Genomic DNA, 16,274 nt, shown 5'->3' on the forward strand with positions numbered 1-16,274 from the left:
TCTCTTATGTGGCGCCCCCCCTTTCCCCGCCCCCACACCAAAGCCTTCCTGTCAGCCGCAGGATTTCTCCCCTCGGCTTGTCCTCCTCCTCGCCGATTGTAAACATGAGCCCAAGAGAAAATAACATGAGAGGCAAGAGTAATGTTGTTGTTGTTATTGTTGGTTTTGACCGCCCCAGACGACCAGCTTGGGATATTTGGCAAAAGGTTTTATGGGATGGGATGGGGGTGGGGGGGGGGAAGAGAGAGAAAACCCGAAATCAATGGTGCCAAAGGCTAAGGGAGAGGGAGGAAGGCGTGCTCCTCTTCTCGGGCAGGATGTTTAAACAAAAACAGTTTTATGTTTCAAAGTTCAGCAAACTTTTTAATACCCCCTTTTTTCTCTTCTCTTCCCTCCTCCCCCCCCCCTTTTCCTCCACGAGTTAAAAGGCGGGCTAATGGTGCAATTTTAAACACACAAACAAACCCCCCCCCAAAAAAATTATGATTGAACATTTTAGGACAGATTGTGTTGGATTTTTGTGAAGAGTGGATGGGGGGTTGGTGGGGGGATTGTGGAGGCTGCTGGTTGAGTTCAGGTGGGTTTTGCTTTGTCCCCCCCCCCCCAATAGGGTCTGGATTCCAGCTCGGGCTGAAGCAGCAGCCCAGGCAAATCCCTGGAAGTGTCAATCATTCGGCGTCACGGTCTATCCAGGAGCTTAAAGTGCTCCTGCCTCCCAGAGCTTAATTGATTAAAAAAAAAGGTCGATCGGCCGTTCTTGGCCAACGAGCTCGCCGGAAACCCCCACCCCCCCCTTCCCTCCCTCCCTCCCTCCCACCACCACCACCACCACCCCCCACCAAAAAATAGTGGATCACCTTTCCCCCCTCCTCCTCTTCCTCCTCTCTCTTTTGCATTCTGTCAGTCGGATCAGGGGTGTGTGTGTGTGTGTGTGGGGGGAGGAAACCTCCCCCCCCCCCCCAAACTTTGCATTGCAATCCCCACCGTGCAAGAATTGGAAGCAGAAAGTCTGCTCGGCTGCTTTGGCAAGATTTGCTTCCTTTCAGTCACAAGAGTTTGTTTTGCTCCCTCAACAAACGACATGAACTATTTTTATTTATTGTTTTCTTCTATCCCGCTCCTGCTAGAATGCAAGCTTCATGAAGGTAGGCATTTGCAAACTTTTAAACATTCTTTGTCCTCTGCGATTAAAACGTATTGGGCTTATTTTTCATCTGTATACAAAGCTCCCCAGTTGCCAGTAAAATATGGGACAGTTGTAATCTGCATAGTTTAAATAGATAAACGATGCACTTTTATTCGCATGGCGATGCTAATTTTTGATTGGTCCCTGTATGATTTAAAATATCGATGCAAAGATCTAATTTTGCAGCAAAAAATGGGCAGGACTCGACCATATGCACAAGTAGCATCTGTTTATTTTCCTGCAGATGTGCTTTCCAGGAGGTTTATCGATTATGGTCTGATAATACCGCTCAGTACCGACGACCAGGGTCGCTACATATCGCACATTGTATCGACTGGAGACGGTGAGCTGCGGTTTGGTCGGCGATTTCCACGGAGCACCCCCCGTCAGAGCAGAGGAGAAGCCGACCTGTACTTCAATGTCACCGTTTTTGGGAAGGAATTGCACTTACGCCTGAAGCACAACGCCAGGCTCGTTGCTCCCGATGCAGCGGTGGAGTGGCAGGAGGATTTCCAGGAGCTCTCCACCGAGCCCCTCCACGGAGACTGCGTTTTTTCCGGGGATATTACCGACATGCCAGGAGCCACTGTGGCGATCAGCAATTGCGATGGTTTGGTGAGTGCGGAGAAACTAGCTTCTCTCACATTCTCGGTTGCTAACCTGCAGTTTGCACCGGTGCATTTAGCAATGCAGTGCTGTGATGTAAAATCTCTACGAGTTGGTTCCGGCGAAAATTGCAGCGACAGGAATAAGTATTTAAAAAGTACCCTTTACGAAACATTTTTCCAGCAAATCGACGAAGACTGCTCTCAGTCAGTTGTTTAAATTACATGGATAAAGTTTACAGACCAGGTCTCGTATGCGCTTGGCTATAGTTATTGATGTATATTAGATTATCTGCTGTATGAGCACTAGAAGTTTGGTCATTCTGCATACAATAGATTATTTGCACAATGACAATAAATTGGCTTCAATATTCCACCGTATTTCTTCAAAGTAGAAAGTGTTGTTTATTCATGCGCACAATTTGATTTTGTATTATTGGGTATAAATAGCGAGTTTTTTGTGAAACAGAAGCCCCATACAGTACACATACGAGTGTTGCTTTAGATACAGGGTTTGAGTTTTTCCGCCTTTCCTTGTGTTGATCTGATTGGTGAGATGTTCGGGTGATTTGGATGTTGACCTTCACCTCCTTTCCGGATTGGAGTTTACTACATCTGCGTGAGGGGAGAGCAAGGCGGGGATCGTTCGAATAGATCTCGTCAGGAAATCAACTTCTGGCACGAAGTTTGTTTGTGGAACTGATTAAAGGTAGGGCTTAATTTCGCCTGAGTTCATTGGACCCAGTATGTGTAGTGCCGTAAACAGTCTAATCAGGAGGAATAGGGGATTTGGTGCATTAGATAGTGCGTTGTTGAATCATGTTGGTTGCATTCGGCTAATTCCTCATCTTGTTCGTAGCCGATGTGTTAATACCGTGTAATGATTAAGCTGTCGTGTGCTGGGTCAGTAACTGTATTGTAACCATTTCAAGGTAGGGCGAGAACCCCCTCCAAGGCCGGAGGCAAATTGACTCACCAGGAACTCCAGTTTAGTACTTGAAGCGCAAATAGCAACATCGAGATGAACGTCTGCCCTGCTGAATCACCTTCGGGGCTGTTTATTCTCATGAACTAACGAGGATAGGAAACACTTGAAAATCAAGATGATGGCCCTGATGTTGATGTAATTTCGCACGTTATTGTTTTCATTTGAGTGTTTTAAATTTAGAAATTCAATTAAAATTAGATTTGACTGTTTTTAGCTAGGACTACACCAGAGGCAGTAAATTATGACAACGGGGGCGAAGCGGAGGGCTAGAGAAAACGGAGCCACTGGCCAATCCACCCTTGTCATGTGTGAAGCACATGTTAGTGTACTTGCAACCGTATAAACAAAGATTTTGGGGATGATGTAAATGCAACGCTGTATCAGTTTTATACTCCATTAGTAATTACTACGGATAGTTTGCAACTTTGTGCTTCATTTGGTAATTAGGTTGGATTTACTTATGTAAGTATCATAAATCACTGAAAATTGCAAGCCATCAAGATCTGTTCATTCTGTCTCGTGTAAGTTGCACTTCGTTATTTTAATATTCCATATTTAGTACGGGACAAGTGTTTTCTTGAATAGGGATGTAGGTGTGAGATTTGGTTTGTGATCAACTTGTTGGGTAGAATCAATGCCAGAATTAACATGAATGAAATAGTGGCCAAGTTCCTCATGGAAATAAAGTATGTGTTCCATCAACTGAACAATGTTTCAGCTGATATCTCATCCAAAATACATACTAACTTAATACCTCAAGGTTTAACCATACCAACATTTTCTTTAGCACTTTCTAATATGTCACTTTAGATTCTATCCTACTGACCTTGGTAATTGGCTTCTGAACTGTTGTTGACCTCTGATTTTTTTTCTCAACTGCTTCATGAAATTTGACCCTCCTCAGATCCCTGCACCATCTCTGTCCCACCTAGGCTTTTGAATTCTCTTGATTCTCTTCAGCTGATTTTTTACTTTCACCACAACCAGATTATGATCTGAGTCTGTGTCTCCCACAAGAATTATTTATGCTGTTTCAGTATCTCTGCTTGAGAAGGATGTAATCAATTCGGTCCCTCTTCAGATCCCCAGATGATCTCCAAGTGTATCGTTTCCTCTGATTATGCTTAAACCAGGTGCTGTGATACAGAACTCGATCTACATCTCCTCTATTGTTTCTGACACCCAATCCATGGCTTCTATTTTGGCTTTTATCTCTGCTTTCACTGAGTAAAGCATTCCAGTTTCCCATGATCACTAAGAAGCTGTTTCCTTTTCTATCAGTTCTTGCAGCATCTGGCACTCTGTCTCCACTCCTTCTGGGTGCTCTAATGTGTGCATGTGCACTACTATAATAACAACGTCCACTGGATCAGCATGGAGCACCACCTTCAGCAGCCTGTCACTATGTTGATCAATTCATATTGCACACTTTGACATTTCATTATCCAATGTTATGGCAATACCTCTTTGGTTCTGTTCGCCACCTGCATAAATGACTCTTGTATTGTAGCTTTCAAAATCACCATAATCTCTCCATCTTACTCCTGTCAGACAGAGATTGTTCAGGCTGCATCTTCCCATTTCTAGAAAAGAGTTAGAAAGTCTGGTTCTCAGAAGAAATGCTGAAGAAAATGGATGAGAGAAGAAAGTGGGAGAAAAATATACAAATTAAGGTAAATGAATGTATAGGAAACTAAACAATGAGCTAAGAAGAAAGATTGACCAGGCAGGAGAGAGATGGTGGGGAGAAACTGTGTAGAGAATTAGAAGAACTACAAAAAAAAGAGAAAGTAAAAAAATTGACTGGAGGAAGATGTGAGCAGGTGCCAAGAGGAATTGATAGTCGAGATGGCACACTGCTTATAGAACCTAAGCCAGTAGAGAATAGATGGAAAGAGTACGTTGAATACTTGAGTGACACAGATAGCAAGCAAAGGTAGAATGAGAACCAGGGAAAGTAGAAGACATTTCTCAGGATGATTTAGGACCGAGCTTCTGGAGTGTGAATTATTTAGAGTTAGAAAAGAACTAAAGCCAGGAAAAGCAGAAGGACATGATGGAATCCCTGCAGGAATGATAAAAGGATTTTGAGAGAAAGCAACAAGAGAATTGATTCATTTGTGTAAAGAGATGAACACCAGAATGGCTGGAAGATTTTTTGAGGAGCACAGTAGTTCTGTTGGAGAATGTGGCAAATACCACAAAATATGAAGAGCATCACACCATAACTTTGATTACACCTGCATCCAGGATAATGTTAAAGATCCTAGCAAATAGGCTGGAAGCCAAAGCAAGCCATTACATTGGCTGTGATTAATTTGGTTTTATGAAGGGTTGTGGAGCTAGAGAGGCTATAGCAGTGTCGAGTATTAAGTGAAAGAAGCATAGAATACTAGCAAGAAGTTTGCCTGCTTTGTGAATTATGAAAAGTTTTCAACTTGGTGAACTGGTAAAGCTGTTACTCAGGTGATCAGAGCTGATTGGAGAGATAAATGAATGATTGTTGCTCTTCATGGAATTGTTACAATCAGAACAGTATTTGGTGAACCTGGCGTATTTGGGTACAGGGTGAGACAAGGCTGTCTACTATCACCATTGCTCTTTAACATCTGTGTGGAATCCATGATAAAGGAAACTCTAGGTGACGTACAGGAAGTTGTCAAAGTAGGCAGTCAGTTGGTGAAGGTAGTGAGGTTTGAAGATGACCAGGCCCTAGTGCCTAGCACAGCAGAACATCTACAAATAATAATGGATAGAATGAATGAAGTGGTGAAAGCTTACAAAATGAAAACAAATGTAAAAAAAAAGATGAAAGTTATGAAGATTGAAGAAATAATGGAAGAGTAGAGGTCAAGATAAATGGTCAACAGCTGGAACAGGTTTACAATGTAAATACCTGGGAAACATCTTGTCAGAAGGTGGCTATTGCCATAAAGAAATGTGAGCTAGAATAGAAATAGTGAAGAATGCACTCTCCAAGTAAAGAATTGCTCACCATAAGAATAAGTAGAGATTTAAGAATCATCAAGACTGCTATTTAGAGTTGTTTCCTGGGGCTGAAATGTAGACCTTGAGAAAAGTGGACATCTGAATAATTGAAAGTTGTGAAATTCGGTTCTGGAGAAAGATAGGTCAGCTGGAAAGAACATGGGCAAGGAAGTAGTTCTCAGGATGGTGGAAGAGGAAAGATTGTCAGTGAATATCGTCAAGAAAAGGCAACAAGATTGGATTGGCCATTTTTTAAGGCATGAGAACTTACTGAAGGTAGTGATTGAAGGAAGATTAGAAGGATGTAGACCAAGAGGGAGATAGAATGATGATGTTAGACAACTTGGAATTAAAAAGGCAGGTTCCTATGAGCAGCTGAAGAGCAAAGCGCAAGACTGCAAGGTGTGGAGAAATGAGCAGAGGGACCCACTCTTGAGCTCTACTTGAAAATTATCATTGGAATTTGAAAGCTAGAGGCATCGCAAATACAGTTTCATAAATAATTAGGTGATTGCAGTGGTGGAGGGAATTGTACACTTGTTTACATTTGATTAATGAATATTCGTAGTCCATTTGAGACAAATAATCATACCTCTCACCATGCCTCAAAGACGACAATAGTCTCCCTCCTCTTTCATCTCGAATAGAGGTTGAGAATTTACTGTGGCAAAAACCTTCAATGATGTAAATACTCAGATTTTAATAATTTTTAATGCAAAATATTTGTATGATATTCGCATTAGAACATAAGAAATAAGAGCAGGAATAGGCCATTCGGCCCCTCAAGCCTGCCCTGCCATTCAACAAGATCATGGCTAATCTGCCCCAGGCCTCAGCTTCTCTTTCGTGCCAACTCCTCATAGCCCACAACTCCCCAATATTTCAAAAATCTATCCACCTCCTCTTTAAATACTTTCAGTGACCTAGCCCCCACAACTCTCTGGGGTAGAGAATTCCAGACATTCACTACCCTGTGAGTGAAGAAATTCCTTCGCACCTCAGTTTTAAATGCGTGTCCCCTTATTCTGTAACGATGTCCCCTAGTTCTTGTATTGATTGATTATTGTTAATTAATAAAAGGACTTGCATTTATGTTCCATCTACTCATGACCTCAGGACATCCCAAAGCACTTTACAAACAATGAAGTGTAGTCACTCTCGTAATGTGGAAACCGCAGCAGCCAATTTGTGCACAGTGAGTTCCCACAAGCAGCAACATGATAATGACCAGCTAATCTGTTTTTGTTTTGTGTTGATTGAAGGATGAATATTGGCTGTTATGATCCTAGACCAGACCGGATGGACCAACCGGCATCGACCTAGGCACTGGAAATGACAGTGGCAAACCCACCCTGTTGACTCTGCAAAGTCCTCCTTTTGGCTAGTGCCAAAATTGGGAGAGTTGTCTCACAGACTAGTCAAGCAACAGCCTGACATAGTCATCCTCATGGAATCATACCTTACGGATAATGTCCAAAACACCATCATCATCTCTGGGTATGTCCTGTCCCCCCGGCAGGATAGACGCAGCAGAGGTTGGCGGCACAGTGGTATACAGTCAGGAGGGAGTTGCCCTGGGAGTCCTCAACATGACTCAGGACCCCGTAAAGTCTCGTTGCATCAGGTCAAACGCTGGCAAGAAAACCTCCTGCTGATTACCACATACCACCCTCCCTCAGCTGATAAATCAGTGCTCCTCCATGTTGAACACCACTTGGAGGAAGCACTGAGGGTGGCAAGGGCGCCGAAAATACTCTGGGTGGAGGACTTCAATGTCCATCATCAAGAGTGGCTCGGTAGTACCACTACTGACCGAGCTGGCTGAGTCCTAAAGGACATAGCTGCCAGACTAGGTCTGCAACAGGTGGTGAGGGAACCAACAAGAGGGAAAAACATACTTGACCTCATCCTCACTAACCTGCCTTCTGCAGATGCATCTGTCCATGACAGTATCGACAGGAGTGACCACTGTACAGTCGTTGTGGAGATGAAGTCCCGCCTTCACATTGAGGATACCCTTCATCATGTTGTGTGACACTACCACTGCCAAATGGGATAGATTTTGAACAGATCTAGCAACTCAAGACTGGGCATCCATGAGGCGCTGTGGGCCATCAGCAGCAGCGAATTGTACTCAAACACAATCTGTAACTTCATGGCTTGGCATATCCCCCACTCCACCATTACCATCAAGCCAGGGGATCAACCCTAGTTCACTGAAGAGTGCAAGAGGGCATGCCAGGAGCAGCGCCAGGCATACCTAAAAACGAGGTATCAACCTGGTGAAGCTATAACACAGGACTGCTTGCATGCCAAACGGTATAAGCCGTATATAGACAGATCTAAACAATTCCACAACCAACAGATTAGATGTAAGCTCTGCAGTCCTCCACGCCAGTTGTGAATGGTAGTGGATGATTAAACAACTCACTGGAGGAGTAGGCTCCACAAATATCCCCATGCTCACTAATGGGGGAGCCCAGCACATCAGCGCAAAAGATAAGGCTGAAGCATTTGCTACAATCTTCAGCCAGGATGCCGAGTGGATGATGCATCTCGGCACCAGCATCACGGATGCCAGTCTCCAGCCAATTCGATTCACTCCACGTGATATCAAGAAACGGCTGAAGGCACTGGATCCTGCAAAGGCTATGGGCCCTGACAATATTCCAGCAATAGTACTGAAGACTTGTGTTCCATACCTTGTTGCTGTTCCACTACAGCTACAACACTGGCATCTACGCGGCATTCTGCAAAATTGCCCAGGTATGTCCTGTCCACAAAAAGCAGGACAAATAACCTGGCCAATTACCGCCCCATCAGTCTACTTTTGACCATCAGTAGGCAAAGGAAGGGGCCATTAACAGTGCTACCAAGCGGCACTTGCTTAGCAATAACCTGCTTACTGACACCCAGTTGGGTTCCGCTGGGGCCACTCAGCTTCTGACTTCATTAAAGCCTTGATTCAAACGTGGACAAAAGAGCTGAACTCCCAAGGTGAGGTGAGAGTGACTGCCCTTGACATCAGGGCCGCATTTGACTGACTGTGGCACCCAGGAGTCCTGGCAAAACTGGAGTCAGTGGGAATCAGGTGGAGAAAACTCCGCTGGTTGGAGTCATACCTAGCACTAAGATGGTTGTGGTTGTTGGTCAGTCGTCTCAGCTCCAGGACATCATTGCAGGAGTTCCTCAAGGTAGTGTCCTAGGCCCAGCCATCTTCAGCTGCTTCATCGATGTCCTTCCTTCCATCATAAGGCTAGGAAGGGGTTGTTTACTGATGATCGCACGATGTTCAGCACCACTTGCGACTCCTCAGATACTGAAACAGTCCATGTCCAAATGCAGCAAGATCCGGTCAATATCCAGGCTTGGGCTGACGAATGGCAAGCAAAGTTTGTGCCACACAAGTGTCAGGCAATGACCATCTCCAGCAAGAGAGAATCTAACCATCGCCCCATGACATTCAATGGCACTATCATCACTGAATCCCCCACTATCAACATCCTGGGGGGTTACCATTGACCAGAAACTGAACTGGACTAGACATAAAAATACTGTTGCTACAAGTGCAGGTCAGAGGCTAGGAATCCTGTGACAAATAACTAACCTCCTGACTCCCCAAAGCCTGTCCACCATTACAATGCACAAATCAGGAGTGTGATGGAATACTCCCCACTTAGCTGGATGAGTGCAGCTCCCACAACACTCAAGAAGCTTGACGCCATCCAGGACAAAGTAGCCTGCTTGATTGGCACCACATCCACAAACATTCACTCTCTCCACCACTGACGCACAGTAGCAGCAGTGCGTACCATCTACAAGATGCACTGCAGGAACTTACCAAGGTTCCTTAGACTGACCGTCCAAACCCACAACCACTACCATCTGGAAGGACAAGAGCAGCAGTTAGATGGGAACATCACCACCTGGAAGTCCTCCAAGTCCTAACTTGGAAATATATCGCTGTTCCTTCACTGTCGCTGAATCAAAACCCTGGAACTCACTTTCTAACAGCATGTGGGTGTGCCTACACCACATGGACTGCAGTGATTCAAGAAGGCAGCTCACCACTTCTTCAAGGGCAAGTAGGGATGGGTAATAAATGCTGGCCCAACCATTGAAGCCCATATCCTGTGAATGAACAAAAAAAAAAATGGGTTTTTGTGAAGATTCAGTTATGGTCCAATAACGTTTTGTTTAGATGAGACAAAGCTGCCGGCTCTGATGTGCGCCCGCCAACCGAGCTATCACGCGACTGCATATTGACGTGGGAACACTTGACCGATGTCAACGCGTGTCATTTCACACTCGAGCAGGTTGGGTGTGCGCCTACTGCTGAGGGAAAATTTCTGCCCTCTATTTTTATTTCATATTTCCAGCATACACAGTATTTTGCTTTTATCCTAGAATATACACAAATTTCTGCAATAGTGTTATTAGCTGTCGTGAGTGAGAGTTATGTCAGGGGTGTTGATTTTTTTTCTCATTCTTACTTAACTGTAAATTATATAAGCACATTACAGAAGGTCACCAATAACTGGAATGCCCGGAGATTGATGCTGGTGATATTAATGCATTAAAATGGAGCTGCAAAAGGGGGATTCACTCCCTAGCATGTAGCTTGCAGACCAAAGTGTTACCATGGTTTTCTGTAGTTCAAGTTCAAAAGTATACAGTGGATTGCAAATTTGACTAGCTTTGTCAGCACTGGCAGGTAAAATAGAAAATTTATTGAAAAGTCATGAAATAATTGGACATTTCCTTGCACAGATATTGAATTAAGTATCTTCTGTTGGGTAAGTTCAACAAATTCAAAAACAAAAACAGAATTACCTGGAAAAACTCAGCAGGTCTGGCAGCATCGGTAGAGAAGAAAAGAGTTGACGTTTCGAGTCCAATGACACTTCAACAGAACGTTCTGTTGAAGGGTCATTGGACTCGAAACGTCAACTCTTTTCTTCTCCACCGATGCTGCCAGACCTGCTGAGTTTTTCCAGGTAATTCTGTTTTTGTTTTTGTTTTGGATTTCCAGCATCCGCAGTAGTTTTTTGTTTTTAAATTCAACAAATTGTTGGACATGCATGCACTCTGCGCATTGCAGTATACTCAACCATGTATCAACAGACTTAATATTCTTCTGTGATGCCTTCATCAGAGAATGTTGAGGAAGAAGAAAAAGGATAAGAGTTAATGTGGCATTCAGTCTAGGCACAGCACTTCAGGAAATATGTGCAGGCATTGCAGAAGGGTACATGCAGATCTACCAAAGTGATACTGGGCTTAATTTTGAGAACATCGCGTAACAAGTGAAGAGGGCACTCATTGGAGCGCTTACCTCTGCCATACTGTTAACTCAATGTTATTACAATTCTGCAGCTGTTCCTTGAGACTTTTCTATAGTTGATGCTTTGTGCCTACAAAGATGAAAAATATTTTTATTAAGAGCTTCCATCTCACTGTGGAGGTTTCAGGCCAATCCCCATCCATTATTTTGATAGCTCTGACAAATTGCAACACAGCAGCTGAGACAATCCACAATATCCTAAAACAAACAACCCCCAACATTCCAAAAGAAAAACCAACCCTAACTCCCCAATAGTAATTTAAAAAAAAATCCAGGATCCGCATCTTCACCAAGGGCTAACCAATTTTTCCTTGGGTCATATTCTGTGTACCATGTTCTGTTGAAATCTGTCCACTAGATTTTGAGGTATAGTGTTTATAAACAGACTAAGAAACAAGGGCGAAGACATGGCAAAGGCAATGGTCACTGCGTAATGAGACAGAGTTAATATTGTTAATTAGTAATTTATTATATAATGAATCCTCTGGGGTATAGTGATCATAATCTGATGGAATTTCATATTATGTTTGAATGATGTGTTTAAATCTAAAATTAGCATCATAAATTTAAACAAAACCGGTTACATAGGTGTGAGGAGAAGGCTGGCTATGGTGGATTAGAAAATAAAATTAAACATAAACAATGGCAAACATGTAAAGAAATTGTTCATAAATTTTAACAAGTATGCATTCTGTTGAGGAATAAAAATTCAACTGGAAAAGCGATTGAACTGTTGCGAAGTAGAGAGTTTGAGAACACTATTAGATTAAAAAAAGAAGCTTTCAGTTTTGCCAGAAGGAGTTGTAAGCCTGAGGATTTGGAAAGTATTTTAAAAAATCAGCAAAGGCTGAGCCAAGAAATTGATAGAAGAAGAAAATAGAAAATGAGAGTAAACTGGCAAGACATGAAAACAGATTGTAAGGGCTTCTACAAGTATGCAAAAAGGAAAAGATTAGCAAAAATAAACTGCCTCTCTTATAGGCAGTGACAGGAGAAATTATAATTGGGAATAAGAAAATGGCAGAGACCATTAAACAAATATTTTGGGCAGAATCCAATGTTCCCAATGTGGGTCTGACCCACCATTTGGATAACCGGTGGAAATCCTGCGTTGTTTCTGTGGCAGAGTTCTGAACGAATTAAGTGCTTCTCAGGACCAGCGTTGGACCTTTCCCACAGTTTAAGCCTGGTGGCAGAAATCCTGCCACTGGGATGGGCTGGCAGCTCTCTGTTGTCAGCAGCGCCAATGGGAGTGGTGGACTTCAGGGACAGAAAACTGTGCAACTCCATTTGATACCTCAGCCACCACCAAGTTCTGGTGGGCTTGGGCATAATTGATGCCAGGCTCATTAATGAGCTTAATTGACATCCTACTGTGGAAGGGTGAGTTTCCCACATGGGCCCTTTCCTGCATCCTACTTAATCAGGAATGTTTCCCTGCTGCTAGGAGGCTGATGCGAGGCCTCTTCCCCTGATTCAGCTTGCTCAGTCGCCATGTTCCCCATTGCAACAGGCTGGATTAAACTCTGCCCTTTCTATCTGCCTTCACAGTAGAAGGCACAAAGAATGTACCAGAAAATAGGGGTGGGGGGAACTAAAGGACTAATAAGATTGAAGAAATTGAAGTAATTAATATTAACCAAGTGGAATAAGATATTATTGGGACTGAAATCTACAATTGCCCTGGACCTAATGGCCTACCTTAGAGGATTCAAAAAAGGTGGCTGCAGAGATCATGAATGCATTGGCTTTTATCTTCCATAATTTCCTAGATTCTAGAATGGTCCTCAGGGATTGGAAGGTACAAAATTTAACCGTGCAGTTCAAGAAAAGAGGGAGAAAGAAAACAAACTTATAGGCCAGGTAGCCTGACATCAGTAAAAGGGAAAATGCTCAAATCTGAAGGATGTTGTAACAGAGGATGTAGAAAACAATTATGTGAGTAGGTAGGGCCAACACAGTTTTTTTTGAAAGGGTCACATCTATTGCCATTTTTTTTGAGGGTATAAATGATAATGCAGATAAAGGGGAACCAGTGAATGTAATATATTTGGATTTGCAGAAGACATTCTGTGTCATGATAGACACTTCGTTGTTCGAGTATGTCCAAGCTGTAAATGATTTCATTGTCTTCTGTGACTGAAGAGTCCGATGTGAGATCAGTGTTGACAGCCACAGAGCTGGCAGTTCATATTGTCATTGTTGGTTCTTGAGGGAACATTTACCACTGTGCTACCTCTAGCCTTTCTTTGGGCAAGTTCAATGTTGCGAGTTTGGCCCTTGAAACATACTAAAATAAATTTCACTGCTTGTCTCTATGTGGGCTGGTCGGCAGCAGTGAAAGGTGGTCTGCAACACAGAAGTGTAAGGTTCTTTTTTAGGGTATCTTTATATCATTTGTACTGAACATCTTGATGCTGTTTCCCCTGACACAGTTCCCCATAGAAGATCTGCTTGGGGATTCTGCAATCATCTATGCAAGGAACATGGCATGCCTATCTAAGTTGAATTTTCATGAGTCCAGCATGAGGATCTCATTGTTGGTGATTTTGTCCTGCTGTTGAATTCTCATGATGGACCTTGGGTGTCTTGTGGTGGAAGCGTTCGAGAACTTTGATGTGGCACCTATTCAGCGGGGTGGTAAGGACATTGCCTGGCGGAGTTTGATTTTAGTCTTCAGCTTAATGCCATGCTGCTTCCAGATACAATCGTGGACAGAACTTGCTTTCTGGATGAGTGCGCAGCTATCTTCATCAATAGTGGCATCCCTAGGGAGCACACTATCAAGGTATGAGAAGTTTTCAACTGCCTCGAGATTGGTGCCATCAACAGTTATGGCTGATGAGGCATTCCAAAAGAGCCAGAACAAGAGGTTTAACTCCCAAATTGAATTGGGGTAATATATTAGTATGGTTTGAGGATTAGTTTACAGACAGAAAACAGAGGGTCAGAATAAACCAGCCATTTTCCAGTTAGCTTGTTGTAACTAGTGGAGTGCTACAAGGGTCAGTGCTTGCGCCTTGGCTATTTACTTATAGTATCTTTATCAATTACTTGGATGAGAGGATCAAGTGTAATATTTCTAAGTTTACTGATGATATAAAGATAGATGGGAATGTAAGTAAGCTGTGAGGAGGACTCAAGCTGCAAAGGAATATAGGTTGGTTAAGCAATGGGGCAAGAAGGCGGCAGATGGAGTATAATGTGGGTAAATGTGAAATTATCCACTTTGATAAGAATTGGAAACCAGAATATATCTTAAGAGGTGAAAGACCATTAAATATTGGTATTCAGAGGGATTTGGGGGGTGTTGTACACAAATCACAGAAAGTTACCATATATACACAACAAGCAATTAGGAAGCCAAATGGAATGTTAGCCTTTATTGTAAGAGCTAGAAACTAAGAGTAAGAAGCCTTGCTGCTATTATACAGTGTTACGATTCCAGACCAGACTCCCAACTTTGTTAGGATCCAGTTAGAGACTAGTAACTTCTAGTGTAAAATAGATTAAATTTGAAATCCCAGTTACTTACTAAGGGAATAAAGATTCCACGGTTTCAAACAAACAATTAATTTTACTGTACAAGAGTCAACAAAGCAAACGGTTAATGTTATCTATCTTGTACTCTAAGATCCAGAATTAACATGAGGTGAACATAAATTAACTGGCAGACCGTGGTCAAACACACCACAAACTGCACATTGAGTGGTAGACACAACCAAGACAGATCCCGAATTTCTTAGCAACCCACCCAGATGTCAGCTCCTCTCTTTCCTAAGATCTAGCCTCTGATTTCCCTCAAAAGCCACTCCAACTCAGACTGTCCCAATGACTGCTTGCCTCCAAGTTGCTCAATCTGCATCCCACTGGATTCATAAAACTGCACCCCAGCATCCAATTACAGTCACAATTCTGGATCTCTAGCTCCTCTGAATAGGACTCCTCTGCTCATGGGGCTTTCCTTTGCCCCAGCTGCCAGCTTCACTGAGCTGATATTGCCCCTGGGCCCCTCTGAGCTTGGTGTGCAATTATTGCTCCTGAGTTTTCTGAGCCTCAGCTTTTAGCAGCACCAAGCAAATACTGCTCCTGGGCTTACTCCTGGGCTTCCCTGAGTCACAATTTATAGCAGCACGGAACTACCAATGGCTCTAGACTCATTTTATCCTATGGGCTTCCTTGCCTGCCAAAAACCTGGTCCCGTGGTCACCCTTTTTGTGGCACATTGCTACTCGTGCGCGCAGCCTGATTGAGCATGCTCAGCCTGTGCCTCACTGCCAAGCTCTGTGCCTATGCCAGAGCCCCAACTTCAAAACACAGACTCTCTCACAAACAGGGCTTTGGTGAGATCACACCTGGACTACAATTTTGGTTTCCTCAGCTAAGGAAGGATTTATTTGCCTTAGAAGGAGCGCAATAAAGATTCACTAGATTGATCCCCTGGAATGAAGGGGTTATTCTATGAGGAAAGACTGAATAGAATAGGCCACTATTCTCTGGAGCTTAGGAGTTGTTGGAGATATGATCTTATAGAAACATCTAAAATTCTTAGAGATAAAAAAAACAAAAAATTCTGGAAAACCTGAGCAGGTCTGACAACATCTGCAGAGAAAGAAACAGAGTTAATGTTTCGAGTCTGTATGCCCCTTCTTCATGGCTAAAGAGGAGAAATAGGATGTAATTTATACTGTGTAAGTGGGGTGGAGCAGGTGAAGCTGGATAGAAGGCTAGCGATAGGTGGGGGCTAAGGAGAGATTGACAAAGATGTCATGGACAAAAAGACAAAGGTAGTGGTAAGAAAGATGCTGCTAGTGGCATAAAGGTACGAAAGCAGAATGTGTTAATAGCAGAACAAAGTGCAGCACCCTGTGAAACAACAACATGGAACAAGTAACAGATGGCCTTTTTGGGGGTGGGATTGGAGGAGGGGGCAGTGGTTGGGAAGAAAAGGGATAAAAAGGGGATAAAACAGTGAATAAAAATGAAAATAAATTCTAAAAAAGGGTCAGACACGATGCTGAGCATTTCTTCGGCCACCTTCGTCTCCATGCTCACTTCTTTGGGTTGGAGTTCCCCCTCCCCCAGTTCAACAGATCCTTTCATCCGCCTCCAGCATTCTCCCTCCACTTCGACCCCTCCCTCTGGCCTCTTACCTGCTCTTGA

General features: G+C 43.3%; 1 protein-coding gene across 2 annotated transcripts in view; it reads left to right on the forward strand.

The window, feature by feature from the left end:
- Window positions 1–647: 647 nt before the first annotated feature.
- The window catches only part of adamts14 (ADAM metallopeptidase with thrombospondin type 1 motif, 14), a 188,368-nt gene continuing 172,741 nt past the window's right edge, over window positions 648–16,274 (forward strand). For both annotated transcript variants that reach the window (XM_078530690.1, XM_078530691.1), the window contains exons 1-2: window positions 648–1,145; window positions 1,431–1,801. In XM_078530690.1, coding sequence (XP_078386816.1) covers window positions 1,082–1,145; window positions 1,431–1,801 — 435 coding nt within the window. In that variant the 5' untranslated portion in view covers window positions 648–1,081. The remainder of the gene's footprint in view (window positions 1,146–1,430; window positions 1,802–16,274) is intronic.

This window comes from Cetorhinus maximus, chromosome 27 (genome assembly GCF_964194155.1).
Source record: "Cetorhinus maximus chromosome 27, sCetMax3.hap1.1, whole genome shotgun sequence".
In the NCBI taxonomy this organism is placed as follows: Eukaryota; Metazoa; Chordata; class Chondrichthyes; order Lamniformes; family Cetorhinidae; genus Cetorhinus; species Cetorhinus maximus.